Here is a 25,297-nt window from a genome sequence, read left to right as displayed (position 1 = left end):
TGTGTGTGTGTGTGTGTGTGTGTGTGTGTGTGTGTGTGATGTTTTAAGCCAGGGTCAGTACGTTTTAACCCAGGGTCAGTTATGTTTTAAGCAGGGCATCAGTATGTTTTAATGACAGGGTCAGTATGATTTTAAGCCAGGGTCGGTATGTTTTAGCAACATGCCAAGCGGTCAGTATGTACAGTAGCTTAAGCCGGGGTGTAGTTTTAGCCAGGGTCAGTATGTTTTAGCCAGGGTCAGTATGTTTTAGCAGGAGTCTAGGCAGGGTCAGTATGTATTAGGCCAGGGTAGTATGTATTAGGCCAGGTGTCAGTATGTATTAGCAGTCAGAGTGTATGGCAGGGTAGAGTATTAGGCCAGGTCAGACAGAGATTGTGTGACAGATGAATCAAGGTTTTTCCATGGAGCTCATACGTTGACGGACAACAGAGAGGAAGGAGCGTCTTTTACGTATGTTTTTGAACATCAAAAGTTTAACTATCTCTAGTTTTGATAGATGAAATCGGACGTTTTCATTTGAAGATTTCTTTTCAAAACGCTATACACATCATTTTGAGAAATGTTCATTGTTTTTGAAGAAATTATGAAAGAGATTGGTGTGTTTTTTCACTATCTAATCATGGCATTAATGACAGACATGTATTTGTTTGAAATCTACTTGATGGTTCATTTCAGAGACAATAATAATGTTTTTTTTTAAACACTATTTGGGGGCAGCAGGTAGCAGAGTTGGTTAGAGACGGTAGCTAGTGGTTAGAGACAGGTAGCCTAGTGGTTAGAGACAGGTAGCCTAGTTGGTTTAAAGACAGGTAGCTAGTGGTTGAAGACAGCAACAACAACTGCCTGATCAAGAAAAGCCTGTCTAAGACCACAGTCAAGCTGGGATTTGCAGGCTAATTAGATAATCATAATAAGTTTTTGTCTCAATATATTTTCGCTTCTATATCATAACCTATTTGATATGCACCACAAAACTAACCAAGCAGTACTACTGTATGCCTGTATTTTACCTTTATTTAACTAGGCAAGTCAGTTAAGAACAAATTCTTATTTTCAATGATGGCATAGGAACAGTGGGTTAACTGCCTGTTCAGGGGCAGAAAGACAGATTTGTACCTTGTCAGCTCGGGGATTTGAACTTGCAACCTTTCGGTTACTAGTCCAACGCTCTAACCACTAGGCTACCCTGCCGCCCTATGTTTAATATTAGTATTGTAAAGGTTATGGGTAGGAGTTACTGGGCTCCCGAGTGGCGCAGCGGTCTAAGGCACTGCATCTCAGTGCAAAAGGTGGTTTGAATCCTGGCCGTGATTGGGAGTCCCATAGGGCGGCACACAATTGGCCCAGCGTCATCCGGGTTTGGCCGGGGTAGGCCATCATTGTAAATAAGAATTTATTCTTAATGACTTGCCTAGTTAAATAAAAGGTTAAAAATATATATATCCTGGATAATGATAAACGTTTGGATCAGCATGTTATTAATCTTGTATTTTTGCTATACTCCATGTTAAGATATGTACTTTTGTCACTTAGAATGTAAACTTTATTATAGAGCAATATTTCTCTAACTAATATTTCTCTAACTTTGTACTGGAAAGCCCATCGTTCTCATGCCTGAGGAATCACTTACCAGTCACCTGTCAGCAACAAAGAGCTGGTCCATGAACTGAATGAGAAAAGTTTAACACGGTTCTACTGGAATTGTTTTGTATTTTTTTACATAAATACTGTAGCCCTTTTCCATGAATATGGATAGGTACTGTATCTTTGTGTGATTTGTAACAATGTATGACATTTATATTGTAGATGTAACTTAATAATACATGTCTTTAGTCTGTACTATATTACTGGACTCTACAACAGCATGGTGTGTTTTCTGCTGATTATTCACTTCTGCTCACTCAATGTAATCTCTATCTCAGTTTGAAATGTCATGATTTTTCCCGCAATAAAAATTACTGCCACGGAATATATTCACTTACATGAATACAACACAGACATTCAAATATCAATATTTAATATCATTGGTCATTCGGAAATAAATACATCAAGCACAGGCTGTAAACAGGGGAAAAATACAAAATGTTTTGTATTCAATACACAAATTGCTAATTAAATTAATCAAAGCCAGTCAATAACAACATCAGAAATCTGTCACTGCTACAAAAGGCCATGTAAGGTGGTGTAGGGCTGTTTAAGCAGATACATAGTTACGCCAGTTATTAACATACAAATCCCCTTAGCAACTGACTCAGGGTCAGTATCCAACTCTTTCACAGAATGACACATTAATGACACCTTAGTGTATGCTGTTTCCCACCCAGGATTGCCCTAGGTGGGACACATCAGCCCCTAGGTGGGACACATCAGCCCCTAGGTGGGATACATCAGCCCCTAGGTGGGACACATCAGCCCCTAGGTGGGACACATCAGCCCCTAGGTGGGATACATCAGCCCCTAGGTGGGATACATAAGCCCCTAGGTGGGGAAAGAAGACTTGCCTGGCTAATGCGTTTGTACGTACCACATGCTCTCCTCTCACTGTGTACCACCTGGGCCTGTGCATCAGCCAGGCTACAAGAAGACTGCTTTGAGATAAGGATGTTATAGCTACTGCACACTGGTGAGTTACTTTGGTTATCATCGTTAATGTTTTCTCTGTCAATCCTCTCATATACACTGGCAGCTTTCAGATATTCCAGATATCTCAGTCATGTTTGTTTGTGAAAGGCAGCTACATTTCTGTATGGGATATTCTAAATACTCTCCAGAGACATAGGTTTGTCTGTCAACTACAGCTCAAACATGCCGGGTAAACAGACCATCTGAAACCAAAGCATGTTTCTCTTGGTACAGTGTAAAATAAGACAATAGTACCTTCAACTGTACATTTTCTTTCATTTGGCCGTGACGTTTTGCAGCAAAACACATTGATATTTTAAAATTGCACATCACACACAAACCAATTTGAAATGTTCCAGACTTCACACAGAGCAGAGAGTTCAGCACCATGTATTATAGGGAGAGAGCGCTTTAACTCAAAAACTATATTAAGAAATAAATACTGTATGTTTAAAATACCTTTTTTTACATGGCAACTTTCTGTGACTACCAGCAGAGGGTGATGGCTACTATAGCAAGGGTTAAAGCTAGGTAATCACACAATGATCTCTATCGCTGAGGTGTGTCTGTGTCTGGAAAAGCCGCCGGTGTGTTTAACATTTCACAAACCTCTCGTCTTACGTTAGATAGCGCCACGACTATGTTGACGACTATGTTGAGGTTATCCAGGCTGCATCACATCCGTCCGTGATTGGGAGTCCCAAAGGGTGGCGCACAATTGGCCCAGTGTCGTCCGGGTTTGGCCGAGGTAGGCCGTCATTGTAAATAAGAATTTGTTCTTAACTGACTTGCCTAGTTAAATAAAGGTTCAATTTAAAAAGAAATAAAAAATGAGAGGAGGAATGACGCCACCTGTCAGAAGACAATCCATACCTCTAACCTCTAATGGAATCTACTTCCTTTACTTTTGTCATGCTTCTTTATGAGTCCGTGTCCCTACTACATATCCACTACAGAAGGCCTCTAGCTACAAAGTCTTTGTAAGTTAAGCAGCAAATATAGCTATCTAGCAGCATTAATGCATTAATTATCTTGGCACAAGAGTGCACAGCAGCATTCAAACCTAAGGAGTACATGAACTGTTCATAAGTTTGTAATAGTAGAAAAATCAGTGTAAGTATAGTAACAATCCATTTGGTAGGGTGTGCCCTGGGCAGAGAGCACTGGACTGAACCATCAGAGGGTGGTTAGAAGGAGGTTAGAGGGACTAGTAGCATTGGTGGTTGTTGTGGTGGTGGGGGTGGTCGAACCATAGTGAAACATGGGGCTGATAGAAGGCCCAGTGGCCAAGGGTCAGGTAGTGAGGGGTCATAGAGGGACTGAGGGAGGAACCAGTTAGCCCAGGGAGTTCTGCTTCTTCAGGCTATCTGAGCGCCTCACTCTGTCCTCAGGGGTATTTCTGGACCAGCTCCTGACAGACAGACTTAGATTGACAGACAGAGAGGGGGGAGAGATGGGGTGATTTTTATTCATTATAAATTATAGTTGTATTATTTATTTTGTATGCGTTAAGGAATTAAAGAAGAAGGGCAGAGAAATAAAGAGAGGGGGAGAAGTAGAGAAATGTTGGAGACTGTATTCACCCCTGTCGGTTTAGCTGACCTGGGACTGAGGCGTTCTGACCCTGACTTGGCTTCAGGATCCTGAGGGGGAGAGAGAGTGATGAGGTGAGAAATACAGAAAGGGTACATAGATAGTGTACCACTGACCTGTGCTGACACCTAGAACACTTTCCCCTATCTGGAGGATAAATATTTCATATGTACAGCTTTTTTTTAAGTATAGAAAGAAAGTAAGAGATGTGAAGTATAGGAGACAGTCAGAGATGTGAATTATAGGAGACAGTTAAAGATGTGAAGTATAGGAGACAGTAAGAGATGTGAAGTATAGGAGACAGTAAGAGATGATGGGAATTATAGGAGACAGTAAGAGATGTGAATTATAGGAGACAGTCAAAAGATGTGAAGTACAGGAGACAGTAAGAGATGTGAATTATAGGAGACAGTCAGAGATGTGAAGTATAGGAGACAGTCAAATATGTGAAGTATTGGAGACAGTCAAATATGTGAAGTATTGGAGACAGTCAAATATGTGAAGTATTGGAGACAGTAAGATATGTGAAGTATAGGAGACAGTAAGAGATGTGAAGTATAGGAGACAGTCAGAGCCACGTATGTGCAGTCAGTAGGGGGCAGCACTGTTCTCTACTGTACCTGTTAGTGGGAGGGCTCTTTGGCTTCTTCTGTACTTTCCTGGCTTGTCCTGGAGACTCACCCACCCTGAGAGAACAGAACGATACACATCAGAATAACTATGCTTTTATCTCAATAATGTCAGCCAAATAAATATATTTGTGATATTTTATCATAGTCTGATCTCCTGGTACAAATTCAGATAAGGCATCTGGTTTGATTACAAATCCATCATCTAACCCGTCCCACCTCTTCTTCCTGTCCAGTGACCTCTGTGTGGCAGCAGACAGCACTCTGTCATTAGGACTCCTGGCTTTCTCCTATCGAGAGAGAGAGAGAGAGAGAGAGAGACACACACACACACACAGCAGATTGTCAGATACAGTTACACATCAGAATCATGAACAGTATGTTTTAAGCCAGGGTCAGTATGTTTTAAGCCAGGGTCAGTATGTTTTAAGCCAGGGTCAGTANCTACTTGTCTCTTATACTTCACATCTCTTACTGTCTCCTATAATTCACATCATCCTTACTTTCTCCTATATTCACATTCATTTCTTACTGTCTCCTATAATTCAACATAATCTCTTACTTGTCTCTATTAATTCACATCATCTCTTACTGTCTCCTATAATTCACATCAATCTCTTACTTCTCCTATAATCACATCTATTCTCTATTCTCCATAATTAAGTTCTATTCATCATTGCTTCGTTACTTTCTCCTATAATCACATCATCCTTACTGTCTCCTATAATTCACATCATCTCTACTAGTCTCCTATACTTCACATTTTGGATGTCTCCTATACTTCACATCTCTGGACTGTCTCCTATACTTTCACATCTGCTCTTCTATCTTCCCATCCTACTTCCTAACTTCACCATATCTTCGTCCCAATACTTCACATATTTGACTGTCTCCAATACTTCACATATTGACTGTCTCCAATACTTCACATTTATGACTGTCTCCTATACTTCACTCTACTGACTGCTTCTCCTATAATCACATCTCTTACTGTCTCCGTGTACTTCACATCTTGACGTTCTATTAATCACATCTCTTACTGTCTCCTATAATCCCATATCTCTTACTGTCTCCTATTACTTACATCTCTTACTGTCTCCTATACTTCACTATCTTTAACTGTCTCCTATAATTCCACTATCTCTGACTGTCCCTATACATCACATCTCTTACTTTCTTTCTATACTTAAAAAAAAGCTGTAGCAATTGAAATATTTATCCTCCAGATAAGGGGAAAGTGTTCTAGTGTCAGCACAGAGTCAGTGGTACACTATCTATGTACCCTTTCTGTATTTTCACCTCATCACTCTCTCTCCCCCTCAGATCCTGAAGCCAAGTCAGGGTCAGAACGCTCAGTCCCAGGTCAGCTAAACCGACAGGGTGAATACAGTCTCCAACATTTCTCTACTTCTCCCCCTCTCTTTATTTCTCTGCCCTTCCTTCTTTAATTCCTTAACGCATACAATAAAAAATACAACTATAATTTATATGAATAAAAATCACCCCATCTCTCCCCCTCTCTGTCTGTCATCTAAGTCTGTCTGTCAGGAGCTGGTCCAGAAATACCCCTGAGGACAAGAGTGAGGCGCTCAGATAGCCTGAAGAAGCAGAACTCCCTGGGCTAACTGGTTCCTCCCTCAGTCCTCTAGACCCCTCACTACCTGACCCTTGCCACTGGGCCTTCTATCAGCCCCATGTTTCACTATGGTTCGACCACCCCCACCACCACAACAACCACCAATGCTACTAGTCCCTCTAACCTCCCTTCTAACCACCCTCTGATGGTTCAGTCCAGTGCTCTCTGCCCAGGGCACACCCTACCAAATGGATTGTTACTTATACTTACACTGATTTTTCTACTATTACAAACTTATGAACAGTTCATGTACTCCTTAGGTTTGAATGCTGCTGTGCACTCTTTGTGCCAAGATAATTAATGCATTAATGCTGCTAGATAGCTATATTTGCTGCTTAACTTACAAAGACTTTGTAGCTAGAGGCCTTCTGTAGTGGATATGTAGTCAGGACACGGACTCATAAAGAAAGCATGACAAAGTAATGGAAGTAGATTCCATTAGAGGTTAGAGTATGGATTGTCTTCTGACAGGTTGGCGTCATTCCTCCTCTTCATTTTTTATTTCTTTTTAAGATTGAACCTTTATAACTAGGCAAGTCAGTTAAGAACAAAATTCTTATTACAATGACGGCCTACCTCGGCCAAACCCGGACGACACTGGGCCAATTGTGCGCACCCTTTGCGGAACGTCCCCCAATCACGGACGGATGTGATGCAGCCTGGATAACCTCAACATAGTCGTCAACATAGTCGTGGCGCATTCTAACGGTAAGACGAAGGTTATGGGAAATGTTAAACACACCGGCGGCTTTTCCAGACACAGACACAACCTCAGCGATAGAGATCATTGTGTGATTACCTAGCTTTAACCCTTGCTATAGTAGCCATCACCCTCTGCTGTAGGCACAGAAAGTTGCCATGGTAAAAAAGGTATTTTAAGACATACAGTATTTATTTCTTAATATAGTTTTTGAGTTAAAGCGCTCTCTCCCGTATAATACATGGTGCTAACTCTACTGCTCTGTGTGAAGTCTGGAACATTTCAAATTGGTTTGTGTGTGATGTGCAATTTTTAAAATATCAATGTGTTTTGCTGCAAAACGTCACGGCCAAATGAAAAAAATGTACAGTTGAAGTACTATTGTCTTATTTTACACTGTTACAGAGAAAACATGCTTTGTTTCAGATGGTCTGTTTACCCGGCAGTTTTGAGCTGTAGTTGACAGACAACCTATGTCTCTGGAGATGTATTTAGAATATCCCATACAGAAAGTAGCTGCCTTTCACAAACAAACATGACTGAGAATATCTGGAATATCTGAAAGCTGCCAGTGTATATGAGAGGATTGACAGAGAAAACATTTAACGATGATAACCAAAGTAACTCACCAGTGTGCAGTAGCTATAACATCCTTATTCCAAAGCAGTCTTCTTGTAGCCTGGCTGATGCACAGGCCCAGGTGGTACACAGTCGAGAGGAGAGCATGTGGTAGCGTACAAACGCAATAGCCAGGCAAGTCTTCTTTCCACCAGGGGCTTATGTAACCCACCTAGGGCTGATGTATCCCACCTAGGGCTGATTGTCCCACCAGGGCTGATGTTCCACCTAGGGGCTGATGTTCCCACCTAGGGCTGATGTATCCCACTAGGGGCTAATGTATCCCACTAGGGCTTGATGTTCCCACCTAGGGCTGGATGTGTCCCACCTAGGGGCTGATGTGTCCCACCTAGGGCTGATGTGTCCCACCTAGGGGCTGATGTATCCCACCAGGGTGATGTGTCCCACCTAGGGGCTGATTTGTTCCCACCTAGGGGCTGATGTATCCCACCTACGGGCTGATGTGGTCCCACCTAGGGCTGATGTGTCCCACCTAGGGCTGATGTATCCCAGCCTAGGGCTGATGTTCCACCTAGGGCTGATGTTCCCACCTAGGGGCTGATGTGTCCCACCTAGGGGATTGTCCACCTAGGGGCTGATGTGTCCCACTAGGGCTGATGTTGTCCCACCTAGGGGCTGATGTTGTCCCACCTAGGGGGCTGATGTGTCCCACCTAGGGGCTGATGTATCCCACCTAGGGGCTGATGTGTCCACCTAGGGTGATGTGTCCCACATAGGGCAATCCTGGGTGGGAAACAGCATACACTAAGGTGTCATTAATGTGTCATTCTGTGAAAGGTTGGATACTGACCCTGAGTCAGTTGCTAAGGGGATTTGTATGTTAATAACTGGCGTAACTATGTATCTGCTTAAACAGCCCTACACCACCTTACATGGCCTTTTGTACAGTGACAGATTTCTGATGTTGTTATTTGATCTGGCTTTGATTAATTTATTAGCAATTTGTGTATTGAATACAAAACATTTGTATTTTTCCCCTGTTTACAGCCTGTGCTTGATGTATTTATTTCCGAATGACCAATGATATTAATATTGATATTTGAATGTCTGTGTTGTATTCATGTAAGTGAATATATTCCGTGCAGTAATTTTATTGCGGGAAAAATCATGACATTTCAAACTGAGATAGAGATTACATTGAGTGAGCAGAATGATAATCAGCAGAAAACACACCATGCTGTTGTAGAGTCAGTAATATAGTACAGAACTAAAGACATGTTATTATTAAGTTACATCTACAATATAAATGTCATACATTGTTACAAATCACACAAAGATACAGATACCTATCCATATTCATGGAAAAGGGCTACAGTATTTATGTAAAAAAATACAAAACAATTCCAGTAGAACCGTGTTAAACTTTTCTCATTCAGTTCATGGACCAGCTCTTTGTTGCTGACAGGTGACTGGTAAGTGATTCCTCAGGCATGAGAACGATGGGCTTTCCAGTACAAAGTTGAGAAATATTAGTTGAGAAATATTGCTCTATAATAAAGTTTACATCTAAGTGACAAAAGTACATATCTTAACATGGAGTATAGCAAAAATACAAGATTAATAACATGCTGATCCAAACGTTTATCATTATCCAGGATATATATATTTTTAACCTTTTATTAACTAGGCAAGTCATTAAGAATAAATTCTTATTTACAATGATGGCCTACCCCGGCCAAACCCGGATGACGCTGGGCCAATTGTGTGCCGCCCTATGGGACTCCCAATCACGGCCAGGATTCAAACCACCTTTTGCACTGAGATGCAGTGCCTTAGACCGCTGCGCCACTCGGGAGCCCAGTAACTCCTACCCATAACCTTTACAATACTAATATTAAACATAGGGCGGCAGGGTAGCCTAGTGGTTAGAGCGTTGGACTAGTAACCGAAAGGTTGCAAGTTCAAATCCCCGAGCTGACAAGGTACAAATCTGTCTTTCTGCCCCTGAACAGGCAGTTAACCCACTGTTCCTATGCCATCATTGAAAATAAGAATTTGTTCTTAACTGACTTGCCTAGTTAAATAAAGGTAAAATACAGGCATACAGTAGTACTGCTTGGTTAGTTTTGTGGTGCATATCAAATAGGTTATGATATAGAAGCGAAAATATATTGAGACAAAAACTTATTATGATTATCTAATTAGCCTGCAAATCCCAGCTTGACTGTGGTCTTAGACAGGCTTTTCTTGATCAGGCAGTTGTTGTTGCTGCATTGGTGCTGCTGTGCAGTTTCTCATAGCACTTCTTCATCTCTTCATATTCCTCAGAGACATCTGCAAAGAAGCATTGACATAAGCTTAAATGTTCACCATGTAACATTTGGTACCAGGTATTTAATTGTGCCTAATTATTTGAGGTACAGTAAGTACCACAAAAGTATTGGTTGCTAGTTTCTTAGTTAATTAAACACCAGATAAGTACCAGCTTAAACTGGGCTGTAGAAAGTATATAGTTTGACAAGTAGTATAGTATGAATTTGGAATTGGGAGTTTTGCCTCTACACAACATGCAGTTAAATGTTTTGTCATGATGTTTATATTCAGCACTCCACCGTATTCCAAACAAGGCCTGACCCGTGTAGTGTATACTGGGACCAGATCATCAGTGGGTAGGCCATCTCTGTCAAGAACAGTTGAATGTGCAGGCGTTTTTAGGCCTTCCTCACTGATTGGTCGAAATATGTGTCACCACTGAGGTTAGTCTAGCTGAAAACAAAGATACTTGGTTGTTGTTAGCACTGGTACTTCCTGTCTCCCTAGGATGAGTGGTGCAGGTTGTGGAGGGTCTCTTGAAAAATTTATCCACATTTCCACAGACTCTTATTCAGTAGCATGTTGTTGAATGTGGCCACTCTTCCAACTGCTTTGTCTCCAAGACCATTGAAGTGTCCTCTTGGATACTGATTAGTGGTATGGCTTGGGACAGCTCTGGACACTGGGTATGCAGGTGGACATGTGAAGGAGAAACAGATAGGGTGAGGGGCATAAATGTGCTATCGCCCTCTGCCTTCTTCCTGTGGTGGAGCTGTGGAGCCAGGCTATTCACCTTGGGCACAGTTCAATGTCAGGCAGATGTTGCAGGAGCTTTGCGTGATCTACTCCATCAAAGGCATTGGATGTCAGCAAGTAACACCCTCACCATTGTTGGTTTTCTGGAGTCTGTAGCTGTCAGCCAGGAGTGTGTGGAAGGTAGGGATACTGATTTGTGCACTCAGAGAGGACTGTTGGCATGAGTTATTTCATGATAAAGCATGAAGTTAAGGCATGAAGTTAGAGAGATGGGCCTCCAATCACTTGTTGTACCTGGGTTTGACACTTTAGTTATGGAACACACATTGTCAGTCTTCCAGGCAGCAGGAACAGTCCCCTGCCAGTAGGAGGTTTTAACTATGTGTGTGATGATGGACTAGATGTTCTACATGCTCTTTTAGTAGCCAGGCTGGAATGACATAAGGCCCACAAACTCTTGTCAGAGTTTGCTTTATCTGGTCAATGCTGCACCTGCCTTGTAGGCATGGCTCAACCTGCCTTGTAGGCATGGGCAGGGGGAAGGTGGCAAGAGATATGGTGCTTGTCCAAGCCTCAGCAAAGAAGCCATTAAAAACATCAGCCACATTGTCGTTTTCAACTCCCTTGACCTGTATTCTCCCTCCTGATGTTTTCTTTCATCCCAGTCCTCTGTTTTTCCTCTTTGGGTCCTGGATTTAAGAAATGTTGTAGTTTTTCTTTGCTTCCTTGATAAGCATTTGCACGGTGTTTCTGTAGTTTCTCCATTTCATTGTTTTCCTCCATCTGTTGAAAGTCTTCTTTTCCTGATGCAGCCTTTATTTGTTCAGTCATCCTCGGCTTGTCCAGTGTTGTTTTTTTCTTATTTCTAATTGGCATGCGTACATTAAGAGCAGTTTGAATGCAGGATAACGTCTCCACCTTTGCATCAATGCTCTCCACCTTGTACAGTATATGGCAGACCAGTCGGTACAAGGCCTCCTTTCTTTTTCTGGTTTACCAGACGTCCCTTTTTCCGCGGCACATGGCTTCTCCCTCCTGATGTTGTGTATGGGGAGAAGAGCGGGCATTTGTGATCACTAGAGCCGAGAGGAGCAAGTACAGTCAGTGGGGGTGTTGCAGTGATCCGGCAGATTTATAATGATCACATCTAGGATGGACTCCCCTCAAGTCTTGTCTTTGACTACTTGTTTCATGTCTGGATGGTAGTTTGTCAGCATCTTGATGGGAAGGTAATTAAAGTCTCCACACAGGATGATTCCCATTTGGGGAGAGGACATTCTGATCACATCGATGGTGTTTATGAGATAATCCAGTGTTCTGCTGAAGTGTTTTCACATTTGCCCATGGTGGATGTTAGAGTACTCCCATTACCAGAGTTGAAACTGAGCTGGGGAGTGGTTTAGGACGAAGCTGAAGCCACATACACTCAAACTCTTCTTTCTCTAGGTCAGTTCTTCTCTTTGTCTGCGTACTGTGATTCACATACAGTGCCTTCGAAAAGTATTCAGACCCCTTGACTTTTTCCACATTTTGTTACGTTACAGCCTTATTCTAACATTGATTAAATCGTTTTTTCCCTCATCAATCTACACACAATACCCCATAATGACAAAGCAAAAGCAGGTTTTTATAAATGTTTGTTAAATTATAAAAAAATAAAAAACTTATCACATTTACGTTAGTATTCAGACCCTTTACTCAGTACTTTGTTGAAGCACCTTTAGCAGCGATTACAGCGTTGAGTCTTCTTGGGTATGACGCTACAAGCTTGGCACACCTGTATTTAGGGAGTTTCTCCCATTGTTCTCTGCAGATCTTCCCAAGCTCTGTCAGGTTGGATGGGGAGCGTTGCTGCACAGATATTTTCAGGTCTCTCTAGAGATGTTAGATCGGGTTCAAGTCCGGCCTTTGGCTGGGCCACTCAAGGACATTCAGAGACTTGTCCCAAAGCCACTCCTGCGTTGTCTTGGCTGTGTGCTTAGGGTTGTTGCCCTGTTGAAAGGTGAACCTTCACCCCATTCTGAGGTCCTGAGCGCTCTGGAGCAGGTTTTTATCAAGGATCTCTCTGTACTTTACTCCGTTCATCTTTCCCTCGATCCTTGCTTGTCTCCCAGTCCCTGACGCTGAAAAACATCCCCACAGCATGTTGCTGCCACCACTATGCCTCACCATCGGGATGGTGCCAGGTTTCCTCCAGACGTGACACTTGGCATTCAGGCCAAAGAGTTCCATCTTGGTTTCATCAGACCAGAGAATCTTGTTTCTCATGGTCTGAGAGTCTTTAGGTGCCTTTTAGCAAACTCGAAGCGGGCTGTCATGTGCCTTTTACTGAGGAGTGGATTCCGTCTGGCCACTCTACCATCAAGGCCTGATTGGTGGAGTGCTGCAGAGATGGTTGTCATTCTGGAAGGTTTTCCCATCTCCACAGAGGAACTCTGGAACTCTGTCAGAGTGACCATCGGGTTCTTGGTCACCTCCCTGACCAAGGCCCTTCTCCCCCGATTGCTCAGTTTGGCCGGGCGGTCAACTCTAGGAATAGTCTTGGTGGTTCTAAACTTCTTCCATTTAAAACTGATGGAGGCCACTGTGTTCTTGGGACCTTCAATGCTGCAGAAATGTTTTTTACCCTTCCCCAGATCTGTGCCTCGACACAATCCTCCTGTATCGGCGCTCTATGGACAATTCCTTCGACCTCATGGCTTGGTTTTTGCTCTGACATGCACTGTCAACTGTGGGACCTTATATAGACAGGTGTGTGCCTTTTTAAAATCATGTCCAATCAATTTAATTTACCACAGGTGGACTACCATCAAGTTGTAGAAACATCTCAAGGATGATCAATGGAAACAGGATGCACCTGAGCTCAATTTCGAGTCTCATAGCAAAGGATCTGAATACTTATGTAAATAAGGTATTTCATATATATTTTTTTTTTATACATTTGCAGCAATTTCTAAAAACCTGTTTTCGCTTCAGCATTATGGTGTATTGTGTGTACAGTATATTGCGGAGGACAAACATGTATTTAATCAATTTTAGAAGGCTGTAACGTAACAAAATGTGGAAAAAGTCAAGGGGTCTGAATACTTTCTGAAGGACCTGCCCCCTCCTCTCATCCCCTCTCTGGACCTGTCATTTCTCAACAGTTGATAGTCTTGTATGAAAAGAGATTCATCTGGGATATTTTTCCCAGTGTCTGCATTTACTGATTTAAGAAGAAGTTCAAATTAATCCGCTTTGTTGACTATTGAAGTCAATGGTCTTGAATTGTTAGAGTTTGGTTGGCTGACTGAACAATTAATCAATAATGCCCAAGGAGGTGTGGATTATTGGGCAATATATCCGTGTTCTTATGCACAATGCAATTTGGAGTGCCTGGATACAGTCCGTAGCTGTGGTATATTGGCCACAGCTATGGACTGTGGCCAATATGGGGTGGCAGGTTGCCTAGTGGTTAGAGCATTGGGCCTGTAACTGAAAGGCTGCTGGATCGAATCCCCGAGCTGACAAGGTAAAAATCTGTCATTCTGCCCCTGAGCAAGGCAGTTAACCCACTGTTCCCTGAGTGCCGAAGATGGATGTTGATTAAGGCAGCCCCCCGCACCTCTCTGATTCAGTTGTTATATACCACAATGGTCTCTTCCCTTTACCTGGGACGAGCAAGCTGTCAGGCGTCTTGAGTGACTGGCTCATGGATTCTTGTAGTTCACGCTCCAGCTCCTCCACAATGTGCTTCTGATGTAGGACAGAAAGGTTTTAGGTAACACATTATTTATGGTCCACATATTTGTAGTTCATAAGAACGTATCTAAGTCAGTGAAGACTCAGTGAAGAGTCATCATTCAACAATTATATATTGGGGAGATGGGGAATGGCAGCACCAACACACCTGGCAACCTGTGACCAAAAGGTCTTCCCACTGGGGCTGTGTCACGTCATATGGTAGGTTCCAATATTTCACTGGCCAATTAAGACCAAAAAGCTCCATGGGACTTATGGAGTCAACCACTCCCACTCCACCCACTCACTGAGTTGATAGGTAGCCAGAATACAAGAGGATGTTTTGTATCCAATCTATACTACTAGAAGCCCTCTGTAAACTAATGGGAATAGTTACGGTATGGAATACATATCTTAAAGACTACAAACAAAATACAGATTGGAAAAGAGTCTGGAACAATATCCCAATGTCCTCCTGAAATTAGAATAGTCCACTAATACACTACAAATTTATTCACAGATTGTATTTGACTCCACGGAAACAGTCCCAATTTAAACTTGCTCCTATTCCAAACTGTCTGTTGTGTTCTCAAATAAATATTGGAACCTATATGCATATGTTGTGGGACTGCCCCAGTGTGAAGACCTTTTGGTCACAGGTTGCCAGGTCTGTGTCGAGCATAGTTGGTGCTGCCATCTCCCCAATATATTATTATTGAATGATGACTCTTCACTGACTCTCACAGAACACCAGAAATGAGTATGGTTGCCTGGACTGACTGCGGCAAAATAAATGTTGGCAACCAGATGGAAACCTCCACATAAGCTCAGCATAACTCAATAGCTACAAAACTTCCTTGACGTCCTTTCACTAGAGCTCTCCATAGCTTGTGTGAACAGTGCCAAGGAAACAACATTAGATACATTCAATAGAGCAGCCGAAAAGGTCAAAAGCTTATTATGAGTTAATGTAATCATGATTGAATGTATCAATTGTATTTTTATATCTGTATCGAATATTGATGTATGCAGGCTGATTCTATGTTCTATGATTCTATTCATGTGTGCCTTGGTCCCACAAACAATTTTACAAACATAAGATGAGTTACCCATTATGTTTTGTTTTACGCATAGATATGTCCACAATACGAGGCCCGTGCGGGGGAGGGAGGGAGGTGGGGAGAGACAAGGTGGGGTTGGAGGGAGGGAGGGGGGAGGGGGGAGACAACAAGAGTGGTGGGTTGGAGGGAGGGAGGGAGGGAGGGAGGGAGGTGGGGAGACAAAGGTGGGGTTTCGGGAGGGAGGGAGGGAGGGAGGGAGGAATAGGAATGGGTCGCACCTACTGTGAAGGGGAGATGGGACAGACAGGACAAATAATTATTGTTTTATGTTTTCTCTAGTGTTTTTGGTTTCTTTATATATATACTTTTGGAATATTATTGCCTGTCTGGGATCTGAACCCCTCACAGAAAAAACAAACAATAAGAAGTTGGTCACAAAGGATATCGCCAATTTTGACTTTGTAGCTGATCTAAGGGGAAATGGCTCAGTTCTGCCTCCAGGACAAAACTCATGGCAATAAACGTCAACCTGCATTTTTTCCTTTCTTTTGCTGGTTCCAGAAACTCCCTTCAGAAAAGTGTAGGCACCTGCTCTAAAATCAAGGACATCTCAAGGACAATCGTGGAGGCCCACAGGACTGGTGGTTTTCATTACTACCTTCAGACCTGGAAACCTAGTTTAAGGAACTCTCTTGCCAATCAATGATATAAATTGAAAGAAAGGGCCGTTCCTGTAGGCTATTGGAATAGCCATGCTGCTAATGCTGTCTCATATCCTGGACACAAACTCTTCACCAATTCTATTTTTGATACAGAAAATCATAAGAATCAACTCAACAGTATCAACTCCTGTTGAGTTGATACTGAACCTCTTACACGACTAAGGATGCTATAGATGTACCTTTGTATTTGTCACTGAATGGTAAAGCGGAAGGCAAACCTTCATTTCTTTGAGGAGATCCAGCATCTCTTTCTTGGCCTTGTGGAACATGTCTTCCTTAAATGTCTTCAAGTGATTCCTCAGCTCCTTTCGCATACTCTCCAGAGTGTCTGGTCCTGTATACTGTGCCGCCCCTAAAATACAGACAGCACATTTCACAAACAAGGTATGACCTTATTTGCAACTGAATTACTGCGAAGCAAATTGTAGAAAAACATTGTTATCTGAAATGTTATTCCAATCCTAGGTCAAGGTTTCTGTGCGCTTTAGATGAATAGTATAGCATATTACTAAATATCAATCTCAACACCTACTTTCATAGCATGGGCGCATTGTGTCACTGATTGACTTTGGGAGAATGTTGTAGATTTCTTTCTTCCTCTCACGGATGTCCCTCGTTAGTTTCGCCTTCAATTTGGTTTCCTTTCAGACAGAAAATATTATTCAACAACATTGTCGTTAACTGTATTTGGATTCTCTTGACTATTAATAATAATATTAATAATATGAATCATCATAACATCCCACTAGCAACATAACTGCAATTTGACAAGCTTTGCTTGATGCTCTGGGGGGAAAGGATCACATGACAAATTGAGGGCCAATAAATAGACCGTATTCATGCGGTGGCCATTATTCATTGAATAACGTTCATTTTCTGAAGGGGTAGAAAGTGCTGCATTTAAAACACAAAAAAATCCTACAAAAATGTCACCTGTCTATTAGATTAGCTGCTAGCACATTGTCATCATTATCCGCCCTAAAGACTCCACGTTTTACTATTTACCGCACTAGCCATATTTGGTTAGCACGTTCTGGGTGAATAAGGTCTCTAGGCCAAATGACAGTAGCCTAGCAGTCATGCCACTTCTTGCCACTCCTTGTCATGCTAAACAAATGTTTGTCATGATGAAGGAGTTCACATGATAGCACCAAATCAGGGAGCAGCCTGAAATGAAAGCCGGATTTGCTGTAATTAAACCTTTCCAGTAGTTTTGAGTGAATACAAATATCGCACCCTACCTCCGTCTTGAGGAATGTAAGATGCAGTGACACTTCTGGGTGCGCCTCAACCAAGCTGTTTGTGTCAAGGGTGAAGTTATCAATCAAATCATTGATTGAGCTGCCCTTGCCTTGATTTCTGAAATAAAGTACGTTTTAATTACAACTATAAGGGACCTATATGTATTCAATCAAAGCCGGTAACCGTGCTGTGAAAAAGAATGTTTGGAATCAAAACCAACAAAGCAAGGGTCCCCATTTCTGTACTGTGTGAAACCAAAATAGACCAAATGTAATTGAATAAGGCATTTATCATTCCATGTTGTTTGAATTCAGAGTTATGTTGATATTATAAATAGGAAAATAACTTGCACATCTGAGGTTGCTTGTTGCATATGTGTGGGAACAATTTAATGCTATCTTCAAAGAAAAGAAAAACTTTCAAAATGCTCATGCCAGTATCACTGTTGAGAAAGGTGCAACTGCAGCCCACAATTCAGGGGCGTTCCTGCATGTGGGCATTTCTGCATCTGCAGGAACCCCTCTTTTTAAGCAAAGACTCTGGTACACATGCGGGAGGCGGGGGCGCTCCAGTACAGTTGGTGGCAGTAATGCACCACAACGTTGGATGCCAACCTCCGATAAACACAGAAGAAGAAGGGGCAGGGACGACTAGCACACCAGTAGACTGTGTCCTTTGCCCCAGCCTGTCGGGCATGGTTTTCTCTGGTACACAGCAGGCGGAAGACAGGGGCGAAACCGTGTGCTAGCTACCTAACTATCAAGCTAGCACATGGTGTTGCTAACTAGCAAGCTAGCTAGCATACAGTGTCTCCCCAGCCTCCCGCCTGCTGTGTGCCGGAGTAGCTAGCGGGAGGCAGGGGCGACCGGTAGACAGTGGCCTTTGCACCCACCTGTCGGGCACTGTTTTGCCGCAGTTCTATTAACGGCGTTGAATGCAGGTGTTCGGCAGGTGGGAGCGAAGGACACTAACTACCAGTTGCCCCTGCATTCCGCTAGCTAGCAAGGAGGACTCTGGTAAACGGGAGGCTGGGGCGAAAAACTCTGATAATACATTCATTTCCCTTTTGACCCACATAAACGGGGGGGGGGTTCCTGCAAATGCAAGAACGCCTCGAATTGCAGGCTGATGTTGAACACTATTGTCACTTTTATGCTTCTCGGAGACCAATAAGAGTAAGTAAGTATCCTAAGTAGCCTTATCTGAGCAAGAACGCCCAATAGGCCCAGAGAACAATACGTAGCCTAAACGTAATGAACAAAATAGATACTGGCAAGAACATTGTGTTAGTTTTTATTTTCTTTGTTGATCTTATAACTGCTGATATAATAATAATAAAAGATAACTCACGGGAAATATTTCTTGAACGTTTCATTGCTGAGATCTCTCATACATGAGGCCAAACTGTCATTAAGGTTTCTTTCCCTTTGACTTTTCTTTCCCTTTTTTCTGATTGGTTTGTAAACTCCGTTATTCTTGCATAAGGACTTCAATACCTTATGGTACCCACTGCCCTTTTTCCCTTTCTAGAAACAAAATGGAAAACATCTTATAGGCTTTTTACAGCACACAGCATCAATTATTTTCTAACAACTTAATCTGTTATGAGTATTCATATTTTTAATATGTGTACATTTGTGACTTACTGGTTCTATCACTTTATCCTTGGCAATTTTCTCACATGTTTCTACTGATTGTCGAACTCCTTCTGAGAGGCATCGTTCAAAAGCTTCATAAGCCTCATCCATAGTTTGACCAATGGTTTCGAGCCCTTCTTTCAGGTTATTTTCCAGAACCTGGCACACCTCTTTTTTGCTGTCTGTCTGAAATCCAAATTCAAAGCTTTTAATATTATTTAAACGAAATAAGTATATAAACTGGAAGAAATGATTTTGTTCTGCTGGAAGTACAATACCATGTCGCTGCTTTTGGCTCCTTCTATCAGAGAGAGGATCCCATAGGCTCCAGAAACATAATCTGAAGTCTTTGTGTGACGATCATTGAGATTTCTGAGAAATTCCTGAAGTTTGGGTATTTCTGAAACATGTTAATATAAAGAGAGGTTTGAAACAATGTATGTATTAGTGGAACAATTGTGGTCTGCATGACTACACTGATGAACACTCTTGGCTAAACATGTTTTCTATTGAAGGGTACCTAAACTGTGCTATCTAGAACCCAAAGGGGTTATTCGGTTGTCCCCATTGGAGAACCCTTTGAAGAACCATTTTTAGTTCCAGGTAGAACCCTTTTCTTTCAGGTAGGCGCACATTAAGTTATTTCAAATTTAAGGGTTAACTGCCTTGTTCAGGGGCAGAACGACAGATTTTTACCTTGTCAGCTGGGGGATTCAATCTAGCAACCTTCCGGTTACAAGTCCAACGCTCTAACCACTAGGCTACCTGCCGCCCCAACATCACATTGGGTTGTAGGTAGAAACCCCAAATAAACTATATACTAAGACAATGAAATAACAACAGATCAGCCATGTCTGAGTTCATGTCTGAGTTCATGTAAAATATCATATAGCTATTAGATCTAGACTAGGCTACTTATCCATGATACTCAACATGTACTCACAAGCTGCTACTACTTGAATTGGGATAATTTGCTTAAATCTTTTGACCTGAGAACTACAACAAAAACAGTAGCTTCTGATGAAAATCATTGTGGGAATTCATGATTCCCACAATTGAACAAGCATGGGAAGTGTTTAAACCCTTTACAATGAAGATCTGTGAAGTTATTTGGATTTTTCTGAATTATATTTGAAAGACAGGATCCTAAAAAAGGGACGTTTCTTTTTTTGCTGAGTTTACTTCCGACAGTGCAGCAATATGTAACAAGTAATATCTAACAATTTCACAACATATACCCAATACACACAAATCTAATTTCACAACATATACCCAATACACACAAATCTAATTTCACAACATATACCCAATACACACAAATCTAAAGTAAAGGAATGGAATTAAGAATACATAAATATTTGGACAAGCAATGTTACACTTGCCACTTCTGTGGACATTAAGTTTATGCTGTTATCTAAATTAACGCAAGGGAATGTGTTTATAGTTTAACTTTCTGCAAGTTTCCTTCAAAATAGTTTTTCAAAGCTGCATGCATAGTGGATGTTTAAGCACCACAAGAGAGACAGGCAGCTCTACAACAGTTGCTAGCTGCCGAGACTGAGAGCATACAGCACAGCAAAGCTCGTTGTGTTGTGCTTCAAAGAGTCCGTGCAGAAACACTTTTGGGTGTAAATGCGATTAACTGCGTCCAAAAAATGTAAGTGTTAATATTGACAGCCCTAAATAGACCACATCTTTACTTTATCTATGTCATTAAAATGAAGTACAATCAATAATTTCCCCCAGATTTTTACTGTGTTCGTTTCTTCAGCTGTTGTACAATATGATATAAAAAAACAAGAAAAAAAACTATTTTGACTGTACTTGGCCTTTAACTAGTTGACAAGTTATTAATAGGCTATTTACTGATCTACAATATTTCCATCTGTTCCACTAGCTAAATCCTTAATTTGAATTTTTGGTTAAGTTGGAGACGTGAATCCAACATATCCATTGTTGACAAACTCAAATTACATTTGAAATCAACCAAAGCTTGAAAAACTATAGGCCTACATGTTGTCTATTGGTTTTAATCATGGGTTAAATTGAAACAATAGCTGTTGACAAACATTTGAAAATGCTATATAGTCTTAAATAGCATAGTTGATGACATATGATTACATTGATCAATTATGATTACATTTAAGGGTGCGTTCGTAAATTCACTCTGGCTATCTACTCCCATTTCAGAGCACTCTCGTCTGAGTGTGCCAGAGAGCAGAATAACTGATACATTTACGAACGCTCAACACCCATTGAATATGGGCGGTATCAGTAAACATCAGCAAAAAAACCTAATTAAATTGTTGCCAGCAGTACAGTTACAGTCACCAATGCTCTGAATAACATGAAAACACACTAACCAGCTCTGCTAGGGCGAATAAAATGGTCCGTGTGAGATTTTCTCTCATTTGTGTCTGGAAGTAGCTAGCAAGCTAGCCAACATTAGCCAGTTAGCTTGGGTGCTTGACCCGCCGTTGTGAGGTCAGAACGCTCGGATCAACCCTACTCCTCGGCCAGAGCATCCAATGTGCTCTCTGAATGCGCCGAGCGCAAAATGCTCTGAATTTACAAACGGACAATCTGACGCTTAGAATTTACGAACTAAGTTGCTCTGTTGAATCTAGCCTTTGGAATGACTTTACATAAAATGGGGAAAAAATAGCAACAATTAACTTATTTAGTTTTAAATGTGTTGAAATCCCTCAACAAACATTCTCTTGAAAGCACAGTGATTATAGTCAGTGGGCTTGGTTAAAACCCGGGATGGAAGAACAAAGGGATAGATGTACTGTAGATAGATCAACTTTCCAGTAGGAAGTGCTGACCAGCATGTTGTTTGTTCTAATAGTGGATATAACGTTAAAGATCTGATGTTGTTACAAAGGTACAAATTCAACATATTTTATCCAAGTTATGTCTATGTTGAAAATAGGTTAACATGATGACATAACCCTGTGGTTGAAATTTCACCCTCACCTTTTTGCAATTCCAATGTATTTTACACGTAGATTACAGTTCACAATAAGTTAACAAATTACGTTGAAACAGTGTTGATTCAACCAGTTTGTGCCCAGTGTGATGTCTTAGTGCAGTTGCCTCTGTAGCAGATTAATGGAAGAAGGTAGACCTCCTACACTACTGTACCTGTGTCTTCTGGCTGTAAAACACTGTTCTTCCGGAATTCCTTGGAACTCACAGTAAACACTTGGAAAAAGTCCTTGTCAATGTTGAATTGTTCCTGAAAGGTTGGTGAGAGAAAGTAAGAGCATAAATAAAATAAATAAAGATTCTTTTTCAAAGCATGAAATAATGGCTCTGTAATTTACCTTGATTTTTGGTTGCTTGTTGAATTTCTCTTCCACCTTTTTCTTGGCAACCATATTTCTGCTCAATATACTGTCACGTTCTTTTTTCCTAAAATAAGATTATGCTTGTGTCAGTCAACATGAATTCTGAGTCAACATTTATTCAAGCTGTAAAAATGATAGTTGGTGTAATGTTAACAAAAGTGATCTTAATATTACATGTCATAATCCACACCGATGTTGTCTGTTTTTGTGCAGATGAAACTGATGCTTCGACATTGTCCACCGTGTCCCAAGTAGCTGACGCTTCTGTCTAAGATCTCCCAAGCTTCCTTCTCTGACACTGGTCGATTAATTTCACTCACAATCCACACAGTGGTGCATCTTCCAACAACCTGAAGAAGTATTACATTTTTTTTGCATCTCAACTACAAGTGTATATGTAAATTGCAGGGTTAGGTAAATTAGTTTGTTTGTAGTTTTAAATGCAGTGTATGAGATGATAATACATTCTTATAATTACCGATTTCCACATCTCATCTCTACTCTTGTTGCAGTCTCCATTGCCTGGAAGATCAATTAGCACAATGTGCTCCAGAAGGTCTTTGACATTTGGTATCTTGATGGTCACAGACTTCACAAGCGGCCAATATTGTTGTTCGTTACTCAGTATGTCACTCCGTAAGTAGCACCAAAGTTCTCTAGAGAGTTCTTCTGCCTAAAATTATTTTAAATTCCGGATTATTTTCAAAGCAAAACATGGCATATACAGTGCCTTTGGAAAGTATTCAGACCCCTTGACTTTTTCAACAACAAAACAAATACGTTACAGACTTATTCTAAAAAATATATATATTTATTTTCTTCATTAATCTACACACAACACTCCATAATGACAAAGCGAAAACAGATTTTTTGAAATTTGTGTACTAAAGTGTATTAAACATAAACTGAAAAACATTATTCACATACGTTTTCAGACCTTTCGCTATGAGACTTGAAACTGAGCTCGGGTGCATCCTGTTTCCATTGATCATCCTTGAGATGTTTCTACAACTTGATTGGAGGCCACCTCTGGTATATTGAATGGACATGATTTTGGAAAGGCACACACCTGTCTATATAATGTCCGACAGCTGAGAGTGCTTGTCAGAGCAAAAAACAAGCCATGAGGTTGAAGGAATTGTCCTTAGAGCTCCGAGACTAGATTGTGTCGAGGCACAGATCTGGGGAAGGGTACCAAAAATGGAAGATGACCAAGAACCTGATGGCCACTCTGACAGAGCTCCAGAGGTCCTCTGTGGAGATGGGAGAACCGTCCAGAAGGACAACCATCTCTGCTGCACTCCACCAATCAGGCCTTTATGGTAGAGTGGCCAGACGGAAGTCCCTCCTCAGTAAAAGGCACATGACAGCCAGCTTGGAGTTTGCCAAAAGGCACCTAAAGTCTCTCAGACCATGAGAAACATGATTCTTTGGTCTGATGAAACCAAGATTGAATTCTTTGGCCTGAATGCCAAGTGTCACGTCTGGAAGAAGCCAGGCACCATCCCTACGGTGCAGCATGGTGGTGGCAGGATCATGTTGTGGGGATGTTTTTCAGCGGCAGGGACTGGGAGACTAATCAGGATTGAGGGGAAGATGAAAGGACCAAAGTACAGAGCGATCCTTGGTGAAAACCTGCTCCAGAACGCTCAGGACCTCAGACTGGGGGCAAAGGTTCACCTTCCAACAGGACAACGACCCTAAGCACACAGCCAAAACAACGCAGGAGTGGCTTCGGGACAAGTCTCTGAATGTCCTTGGGTGGCCCAGCCAGAGCCCGGACTTGAACCCGATCTAACATCTCCAAAGAGACCTGAAAATAGCTGTGCAGCAACACTCTCCATCCAACCTGGCAGAGCTTGAGAAGATCTTAAGCTGTCCCGTGTAGCTCAGTTGGTAGAGCATGGCGCTTGCAACGCCAGGGTTGTGGGTTCGATTCCCACGGGGGGCCAGTACAAAAAAGTATGAATGTATGTACTTGAGTCGCTCTGGATAAGAGCGTCTGCTAAATGACTTAAAATGTTTTAAAAAATCTGCAGAGAAGAATGGGAGAAACTCCCCAAATACAGGTGTGCGAAGCTTGTAGCGTCCTACCCAAGAAGACTTGAGGCTGTAATCGCTACCAAAGGTGCTTAAACAAAGTACTGAGCAAAGGGTCTGAATACTTATCTAAATGTGATATTTAAGTTTTTTTTTATTCAATTTGCAAAAATGTCTAAAAACCTGTTTTTGCTTTGTGATTATGGGGTATTGTGTGTAGATTGACGAGGGGGAAAAACTATTTCATCCATTTTAGAATAAGGCTGTAACATAACAAAATGTAAAACAAATCAAGGGGTCTGAATACTTTGCAAATGCACTATATATTTGTATAGACTACACCTAATATAACATAGAATACCATGCATAGAATATGTATTTGAATTTAATTTAATTTCACTGAATTAAATTCTATTTCCTTTAGTTCAAATTCTATTTGCAATTCTGTATCCTTTTAAATCTTAACTAATTACTACTTCAATACAAATTCAAGAATAAAATTGGAATTTACAGTTTGAGGCATTCTCAATTAAATTCTGAATTGAGCCCAACCCTGACCTCCACTGGTCCTGTGGCCCTTGTTAAGGTCAACATGAACTTTACCCAGTACCAGGCCATTTTAAGCAAAAACCTGGTTTCCTCTGCCAGGAAGCTGAAACTTGGCCGCAAATGGATCTTTCAGCAAAACAATATC

General features: G+C 41.5%; 1 protein-coding gene and 1 long non-coding RNA gene across 2 annotated transcripts; both read right to left on the bottom strand.

The window, feature by feature from the left end:
* Positions 1–1,996: 1,996 nt before the first annotated feature.
* LOC111974085 (uncharacterized) lies at positions 1,997–5,135 on the bottom strand. The gene is made up of 4 exons (XR_002878662.2): positions 5,064–5,135; positions 4,836–4,901; positions 4,206–4,265; positions 1,997–4,045 (listed from the first exon to the last, which is right to left on the bottom strand). It is a non-coding gene; the product is annotated as an uncharacterized lncRNA (long non-coding RNA).
* A 4,176-nt stretch (positions 5,136–9,311) lies between these two features.
* On the bottom strand, positions 9,312–24,914 carry LOC111974084 (nuclear GTPase SLIP-GC). Its single transcript, XM_024001610.2, has 12 exons — positions 23,042–24,914; positions 22,738–22,913; positions 22,540–22,627; positions 22,358–22,451; positions 19,489–19,610; positions 19,220–19,396; positions 18,924–19,099; positions 17,573–17,690; positions 16,864–16,972; positions 16,550–16,683; positions 14,479–14,563; positions 9,312–10,093 (listed from the first exon to the last, which is right to left on the bottom strand). Exons 1-12 carry the CDS (start codon positions 23,051–23,053, stop codon positions 10,011–10,013), a joined length of 1,374 nt encoding a protein of 457 aa, XP_023857378.2. The 5' UTR covers positions 23,054–24,914; the 3' UTR covers positions 9,312–10,010.
* Between the last annotated feature and the right edge of the window lie 383 nt (positions 24,915–25,297).

Source organism: Salvelinus sp. IW2-2015, linkage group LG15 (genome assembly GCF_002910315.2).
Source record: "Salvelinus sp. IW2-2015 linkage group LG15, ASM291031v2, whole genome shotgun sequence".
NCBI classification, from domain to species: domain Eukaryota; kingdom Metazoa; phylum Chordata; class Actinopteri; order Salmoniformes; family Salmonidae; genus Salvelinus; species Salvelinus sp. IW2-2015.
The sequence above is the reverse complement of the archived record's forward strand: the minus strand, read 5'-3'. Positions and strand labels throughout refer to the sequence as shown.